The 9,346-nt window shown below is 38.1% G+C and overlaps 1 protein-coding gene across 2 annotated transcripts in view; it reads right to left on the bottom strand.

Moving 5' to 3' along the window:
• Positions 1-9,094, bottom strand: part of LOC5572952 (arginine/serine-rich coiled-coil protein 2) — a 28,820-nt gene extending 19,726 nt beyond the window's left edge. Inside the window, exon 1 of one of the 2 annotated variants that reach the window (XM_021855663.1) lies at positions 8,963-9,094. In XM_021855663.1, coding sequence (XP_021711355.1) covers positions 8,963-9,034 — 72 coding nt within the window. In that variant the 5' untranslated portion in view covers positions 9,035-9,094. The remainder of the gene's footprint in view (positions 1-8,962) is intronic. The other variant, XM_021855662.1, reaches the window with a different exon arrangement.
• Positions 9,095-9,346: the final 252 nt, after the last annotated feature.

Genomic DNA, 9,346 nt, shown 5'->3' on the forward strand with positions numbered 1-9,346 from the left:
CCTATTCATCAATTTCAAAGCGGCCTGATACTAGATACTATCGAGCGTGAAGAGCTATAGAAGATTATGGACGAGAATGTTTTTCTTGAGAATCTGACAAAGGCAACGATGTGCTCCAGTTGATGAGTTTGAGGTGGTGGACAAATTTGGGTACTTTGGATCATTGGATACGTCGGATAACAAATTTGAAGACGTACTATTGTCGAAATATAGGTTGGTAAATGGTTGGGCATGACGTACCATTGGTACCTCGCGTGCCTAAAGGAATAAGTAGATCCCTCTGTGCGGTCCGTAGCTCCTACCTAGCAACTCCTATCCCTACCTCCTCGCGGTACTGGCCGGGGTACGAACAACCTGAGACAACAGCGTCTGTTCCCCATGTCAGGGGCGGTTTATCGTCGTTCAAGTGCCAAAGAAGCTAAACTGTGCATTATGGCCCTTCTAGGGGATTGGTGTCAGGCTCTGCAAGCCAGCCGTAAAAAAAAATCAAGCAACGAATAATCAACGAGAGAACACGAACCGGGACAATCGGCGAAGACCACAGCGACGTAAAGGGACTAGCGATTGGAAGCTCGGTACGTACAACTGCAAATCTCCCAACTTCATCGGAAGCACACACATACTGTCCGTGGTACTGAAGATACGCGGTTTCGGCATCGTAGCGCTGCAGGAGGTGAGCAGGACAGGTTCAAAGATGCGAACTTTTAGAGGTAACCATACCATCTACCAGAGTTGCGGCAACACACGTGAGCTAGGAACAGCTTTTATAGTGATGGATGATATGCAGAGGCGCGTGATCGGGTGGTGACCGATCAACGAAAGAATGTGCAAGTTGAGGATCAAAGGCCGGTTCTTCGAAACAAGAGAAGAAAAAAAGGAAGCCAACTTTTCGTTGCTGGTGATAATATAAATTCGCTGCTGCAGATCTCGTGAGAGCACACTCTCGCAGTACTGGACGGGTAGGATCAGGGATGGGAAATGTACCGTCGCAAACATTTACCACCTCGACATTCACATGTTTCTACACGACCATCAAAATCCAAAGCAAACCATGACCGTTCAAAACAAAAAAATGTCACGGCTCTTCAAAACTGTAATCTTTTTCTTTCCAACGTTTTTCAAACCCGAATGCGAAATGACTCGAGCACAGTGGTGACACGATTTTTGCGGTCTTCGGGTTTATGACTTTTTGCTCGGTAAAGGCGGCATAAAATTGAACTTGTTTATATGTATCGCTACGGAATGATTGTGCTCTTGCTGTTAGAGCTAAGAGATTTCAATTAGTTGAAAACACAAGCAAAATATTAGCGATTGAATCATTCAACATTTTTTCAATCATTCACCTTGGAATGGCTGCCCGAAAACGGTCATAGCACTTGATGATCAGCGAAGCCTTGATTGCTACTCCGCAACAGTTTTGAAAATTTTAACCAATGTCTTGAAATATCTCAACTTTTTGCTTTAAAATACGGTTTTAATCACATCAAACCAAGCCATACTATGAATTTTCTTTTAAGACCACTGATTTGTTCTCTAAATTTGCGCTTTCGAAAATTTAGATTTTTTTAAATTCATCTTCAATTTATGCTGTTTTATGGTAGATTACATAACACAACTTTTAACGAGTCTTACGCACAGCGATGGTAAAATCTCGATCATTATTAAATATTCACGTACCTCGAAAAATTGTACAAAAACATTCAACATTTGAGCTAACTTTTTGTTTATGGTTGGTTAAAAAGATTTTGTCGAGGAAAAATTGCACATACATTTTGTATGGGACAGTTTTAGCTACACAATTGGATTTGCTTGAATTTAGTATCGACAACAAATCTCAAAGTTGAAGATATCCAATCCCAATTCTTTCTGGGTGAACAATATTTCACGAGTTTTGTCCCAATTATGAATATTTCTATGTGGGCTAACCTGTGGTTAAACCATTCAAACACATTAATGTTGGCTTAAAAAGAAATATTTTGCTTCGTAAACTTCGTAAAATCACTTAACCAATGCCATTCTGCCGTTTCCAAACCAAGAGTTTTAAAATATCTGACTTGAAAGCGAACAAAGTTTCATTTAGATGCCTGATTATAAAGTTAAAGCCTGAAGTAAAATAGCTGCCTCAATAAAAAAAACTTTTTAGATTAGAACTAAAAGATCAAATAAAATTTAAGATGAAGATGAATCGTAGCCAAACCTCAAATTTTCTCGAGCACAAATATGGATAATCGAACAACTGATTGAGCTGAAAACTTGATCAATTAGTCATCAACGGCAAGCGATCAATCGATCAAGTTTTCAGCTAAGACGAATGTTTGGTTCGTGTGTTTTTGAAAGTTTCAGGTTTGGCTTCGCTTCATCTGCACTAATAATGAAAGATTGGCAACACATGGAATTAAAGGTTTTAAAAAGATAACCCTCTAATACCCAACCCCGCCTCTACACTTTGGAATTTTGTATATTTTTTCGTAGCTCGGAAATCAAAATGTTTTTATTTTTGGCTTATACTTTGACTCATAACAGGCATATTAGAAAAGTTTTTTATGACTTTTGAAACTTTTTTGTATTTTTAGAAATTGTTTGAAAAATTGCATTCTATTATTCTTATAGAAAAAATGAAAAAGCTAGGGATGTTCAAAATTAAAAATTATAAAAATCAAAAACCAAAATTTAAAAATTTGCGAATAAAAATGAATAATTGCCCAAAACGTGTTTAGAACGATTTTAGATAACGAAAAATAATACTTAAATCGAAAATAATGGGTATTAGAGGGTTAAGTTTTCAAGCGAAGTGCTGATGGAAAACAGGTGCCCTGCGCGATAATTTTATTTCAAAAAATGCTCCGCGAGCCGAAAAGGCTAAAAATCCCTGCGGTAGAGGATTGAGCAGCGCATACATGTAAACATATAGGGTGACCATATCCTCGAGATTCAAAATCAGGACATTTTGCAATTTTCCTGTGTAAATTCAAATTCTTAACATAATATTTAAATACTAAAATAGTATTAGTTCTATTCTTAACATTTAAAACTTTTGGCGGTGTTTTAGTCTAAATAGAGGGTAGAGGAGAATTGCAACAGAATAACAAAATTTACCATTAAAATAGAATGTTTAAATAGCAAAATTTGTTCTTTGTTTGTTTGAAATAAAAGATAAAATAACAAAAATAATAACAAAGTTTCTATGCCATAAAAACTAAACAATATTATATTTTGCCATTGTAATAACAAAATAATAATAAACGCAGAGAATTAACAGCCATTCACAACAATGAATATTTTTGTTATTTTCAACAAGCACTGTCAATTTGTTGTAATTCAATAAATGACGTTGAAACAACAATATTTTTTTATCAAAACAAATCAGAAACATTGTTGAAATTACGGACAGCATTTTCAATCAAATATATTTTTAAAACAACAATAACTAATTTCATTTCAACTGTAAGTTTTGTTTGTTTCAACTATTTACATTGTTGGAGTGTCAAGTGGCCCGCCATTTTGGTTTTTGCTCTAAACGAAAGTGAAAATGTTCGACGCGCTTTGTCGAATGAAGTGCGTAGAGTGACCTTCCCCTTGTCGTATGGGTAAACGTGGTTTACGGTTTAAGCGAAGGTGTCTTTAGTCTTTTCGGAGATTTATTAAAAATCATTCAAACAAATGCCGCTTGGATTCTTTAAATATTTATAGAAGTTCTTCTACAAAGAAGCTTTCGTTAATTTTTCACTGAGATCTCGTGATAATTCGCCGAACATCTCGCTATATATTCATGAAGTCCTAAACAAAATGGGAGAGATTTTAAAGTTTAAACCGACAGTATTTTCAACACTATTCTGAAAGACATTCGTTAAGGATCTTTCCAAAAAAAATCATGGAGGGCGATATGTTAGTCGATCATGCACTCCTGGTTTCATTTTGTAGTTTCGGCCATGGTTTTTATAAACATTAATCCCACTGAAAGATCAACCAAATGGTCGCAGTGGTAATACACTCAACAAAAGAAAAAATAACTCCATTTAATTGCAAATTAAGAACATCTTCAATGATGGAAACAATCGTATTAGCTTTCTCAACCTGAAGGTCTTGATATAGGAAAAATAAATCAATAAAATAAACAAGTAGATGAAAAAACCTAATTTAGTACCATTCAATTCCACTAAATGTATCCTTTGACAGTATTTCGACCTCAACTGTAAGGCCGACTTGGAGAAAACCATCGTATGTACACATTATATATTTAGGTATGAACGTAATTCCCTACCCATGTAAGGTATATTCCATCCCTCTTTTGTTGAAACTCTCCGCCACATCAAGTTTCCAAGGAGAAGAAACATTTCGCAAAGTTTTGATATCGGCCGTCCTAATTGTATGACCCTCTGAAAAGACATGTTCTGCCACCTTAGATTTACTCTTGTCTATCGTCTTCTGAGCTTTTCCTATTTCCGCTAAGTGTTTCTTGAATCTAACCTCGAGAGACCGCTTTGTTTGCCCAATGTAGATCGTGCTGCAGTGGGAACGGCTGATTTTGTAAACACCAACCTTGTGTAGTGTGTTCACCGGATCCTTGGTAGAGGCTAACGAAGTCTTAAATTTGTTGTCTCTGCTGGAAAACACCAATTCGATTCCGAAATTCTTTAGCTTTGGGCGGAGCTGTAGTGATGATGTGTAGGTCGTATGGGATGGAGACTCTCTTCATGGGTTCGGTGATAGGGGTTAGTGTCGTCAAAGCACTCCGAATTTGATGTCTTTGATATCCTTGTGTACGCTGTTGATTGTATCCACAATTTCAGCCAGATCGTTCCGCTTGTTTCTTCAAATTTTCCTCAAAATTCGCCATGAATAGTTCGCACAAAAACAGGGAGAGAGGGTTTCCCATGTGGGCTCCTTTCGTCTGTTTGTAGAAATTTCCTCGAAATTGAAAGTAGTTTTCGTACCTTTCCATGCTGCATCCGTCCTTTGGGGTAATGACCAGTTCTCGGGAACAACAGCTCTTAAATTTTAAGTTTATAAAAAAATGGGTAGGGAATTACGTAGTGTGAAGTTTCCCAGTTGACAACTTCAGTAATAATGAACTCCACTAACGACACGGCCTACTATAATGATATGCAAAACTACCACATCTCATTTTCTTCAACAGAAAATGCAGATGTTTGCAACATCAAATCAAGAGCTTAACGGGCAAACATATTAGTGAAATCTAAATTTTAGTAGAAATCAGCACATTTCCAAAGCTTTTAGGAATCCTTTAGTGAACTAGTTGTCTATATTTTGGTAATCGCACCTAGCACAAATTTTCCTATATTTTTATCGGACGCAACGGATTGAATTCGTTGTTTTTGTTCCTTTCGCTGAACCAGGAAGACCAAAAACTGTATATCACTCCCTGCTGATTTTTGTGTTAAGTTTGAACTTTTTGTTGAAGCTCCTCCCTTCTAAGGCGAGCATTTCAGTTTCTACAAGACGGATCGTATTCATCGCTACGGCTGCGGCTCCCTGCTAAGGCAAACATTCAATTCGTTTTCCGCCGGACCCGACAGTTCAAAACTGTCGCTACGGCAGCTCCCTTCTAAGGCGAGCATTTCAATATTGACCGGACTTAACGGATCGCATCCGTCCCGGTTGCTCCCTTCTAAGGCGAGCATTCTGATTCATTACCGCCGGTCCCGACAGTTCGTAACTGCCGCTACGGCTGCTCCTTCTAAGGCGAGCCATTTTACTTCCTTAAGTTCCCTTTAGAGGTGAACTTTGCAACAGCCTGACCCGACGGATCGAATCCGCCGCTAAGGCAACTTCCCTTCTAAGGTGAAGTTTTTATTATAGAACTTACTTACAAACATGTTAATTTTTTTCTAAATTAACTAGCGTCATATTTGAGGCATCAGGAATCATCAAATAATTGAATGTTCGTTAGAACAGTATTTACAAATATCAATAGAAATTCTTCAAAAAGCAGCTGTTTTCTTCAAATATTGTTTTCTTCCTATGTAATCCGAATTTGATGGCCATCGCAGACAAATCTGGGTTCACTCGTCGCCAATGTGAAGTTTCCCAGTTGACAACTTCAGTAATAATGAACTCCACTAACGACACGGCCTACTATAAGATATGCAAAACTACCACACGTAGTATGGACCTGTGCACGAGTTCACGAATTTGACGTTTGAGCGGTGCCGAATTCACTCGTTGCCATGGTCACGTAAATAACACGGCACCGCTAAAACGTCAGATAGTGAACTCGTGCATCGGTCCATAGAATGGATCAATGAATGAGTTCACTATTTGACGTTTGAGCGGTGCCGTGTTATTTACGTGACCATGGAAACTAGTGAATTCGGCACCGCTCAAACGTCAAATTCGTGAACTCGTGCATCGGTCCATAGCATTGTGCAGCGAAAACAACACAATCAAAGGAAACTTGTATCATAAAGTGGTGTCGACCGCTAAGGGTTCATTCAAATATTACGTAACGCAAAATTTTCTAATTTTAGACCCCCTCCCTCCCCTACGTAACAGCTTTTGCATGGAAAATTTTAAATTGTTGTGTGGACCGTAACACTATGTAAGACCCCCTATTGCGTTACGTAATATTTGAATAATCCCTAAGCATTTCTCTCAAATCGTGTTCGTCCATGCGGTTTCGGTAAAAAAAATGCAAAGTGGATAATTGAACTGAATTTATTCATCAAAATACAGTAGCTTTATTGTGTTTTTGGTGTACAAGTGTACCAACCGCAAATTTACAAAATTGGAAAACAAATCTATGTTGCAGGTAAGTTGGAATATCCGCCGTAGTGGAACATTTTAAGTTTGATAGATGAATAATAGCGCTTACGAGGAAGTAGAACGAAACCCTACGCAAATTCCCCTATTTTAAATCTTTTCAGTATATGTTGATAGACTTTCGATGGGCTACATTATATACATGTCATTTTGATTTTTTCCTCAAAATGCTGCTGATTCTATAAGCTTGGCTACCCGTGGATGCTACTCCAGTATCGCCAGATCAGCTGCACTTACACAAGGAACCAACCGAATGACTGCTTGGGACTAACAGACACCTTCAGTGTATAAGTGCTGGTGATCTTCTATGTTTAGGCAACAATGGCGCCTGCCACCTCAGAATGCAGACCACTGAGGAAGGGGCGGAAATTATGTTGCACTCATACTGGCCCACTGTAGACCGTGGAGTCCGACTGCATCTACGCCAGCCAGGCGGTCGAAAAAGTTGAAATTTGGCGTGACATAATTTGTGTACCATCCCTAATATCTGATGGTATTTATCTTCAACAAGCTTAGTTTTTAAAACTTTTATCAAAAAATAAATAACTATTCATAAATTGCTAAGATTTTACTTAAAAAAACGGTTAAATTTGATCGTTTATATATTTTTTAGAAACATTGTTTTGTGCAAAGGGGATACCGTAAGTCAAGCCCACAGCTAAATGTGGTTCTATAATTTCACACTTTTACTTAATTTTGAACATGGTGCTCATCTTGCCAAGGGTGTAAATTTATTAATATAATCAAAACAATTAAAATATTTTTTAAATTTGATAAAGCTTTGCTCCTGATTATCTACAAAAGATTATTCTATAACTATACGGCCAAAAACGTATGAATTAATTTGTTACGCAACAAAAATATCACTTTTAAATGAACAAATCTCGCATAACCTGTGATCTCGCCCTAAAAGCCATTGGTAACCGACTGTGAAGCTTGTTGTTACCGAGCAAACGAATGAATTTACATGTTATTCAACAATGCTACGATGAAGAGAAGATCCTCCTCTACCTCCCAGTGGTGATAGTTTCCAACCTGAGCCATTCATTTGCTTAGAAACAAGGAGCTACACACTTGGTTGCCAATGGCTTTTAGGGCGAGATCACAAGTTATGCGAGAATGAAAAGGTAAATTTTTGGACTACTATGTATTTTTCACAATATTTACGTTGTGTTGTTGATTTTTTAGATAAAATTTATGGCCATCATATCAAATAATTTATTGAAAAAAAATCGGTAGGAACGACACAAACTAGGGGTGCTCATCTTGCCCCACATTCCCCTAATATCAGCTCTAGTCTGAACGTAGCATTAGGTGCATCACTAATGGTACATTTGCCCTAGATGTATCCATTCTTAAAAGTGAATTTGAGAATTGCATCATTAGCTATTTTAGAACGATGAAGCAATTGGAGATAATCGTTGATTTCCGAGCACTAAAGTGTAGGTACCCCCGACAGAGTTGATATGAAATCATGATTTAGCTTGATTCTAGATTTATTACAGTCAACTCTCTAAATTGAAGGGATTATCGAGCTAGGAAGGTATCCAGTTATAGAACACAAAACTCCAAATGAATTCCAAGGGACCATCGAGTTAGCCATGATAACCAACTTTTGATATTCTCTAACTCGATATCGATATACGGAACATCGAGTAAGGGAGAGTTGACTGTAGTATGTAGAGGTATACAATCAATGTAGACAGTAGATTTATTAGTAAAAAGTAATGTTTGATCTACTATTAACAATAACTAATCTATATGTGCTTATTTTCACTAATCTTTTAAATTAGATTAAACCTCCCACCGAGATTCGTACTGATTGTTAGAAAGCCAATTAACATACATAGTTCTTCCATCCAAATCGTGATACGATAATTAATGAAAGATCGTTATCCTTAGTAACATTGATAAAATCCCGCTGATATTACCCGGAATTAAAATTCGATATTTCGTCCGCCTTGACTATTGATTTTGCTGTGACATCACACAAGCCGAAAGCACTTTTCTTCCATTTACGGACAAAAACACACAAACCCCAACCCTTCCGTTCCCGGGTGGGCGAAACAAAATCAACCGTTTTTACGCGAATTGCCACCACCCCTCCACTTTCTAATATGCCGGCCACGGACCGGTGCCCTCTAAGATATCGCGGAAGGCACGATTGTCCCGAAATTCTTACCCTGTCCGGGGGAAAATCCTGTTGGTCCTCCAGCTCGTCGTCACTGTTGTAGTTTTGCAGTAGAGAGTCCATCTTGAAATGTGGGAAAGAAAATCAACTCCCGAATCTTTCGGCTCACGGTTCACTTGTTTGCGGCGTCTCACGACTCGCATGCGTGAGGAGCAAACGTCAAATGCACGCTGCCCATGCAGCATGAAACTGTGGAAACGGGGTTAATTTTTTCCCTCGTTGAAGAAAACATCGCAATGCAGTTTTGTACAGTGAAACCTCCATGAGTCGATATTGAATGGACCATCGACTCATGGAATTATCGAGTCATAGAAGAGTGCATGGTGACGTCACGAAAAATTTTCCTTCTCTGTCCCTCTTTCATCACGCTCAATT

The sequence above is a fragment of the Aedes aegypti genome, chromosome 3 (assembly GCF_002204515.2).
Source record: "Aedes aegypti strain LVP_AGWG chromosome 3, AaegL5.0 Primary Assembly, whole genome shotgun sequence".
Lineage (NCBI taxonomy): Eukaryota > Metazoa > Arthropoda > Insecta > Diptera > Culicidae > Aedes > Aedes aegypti.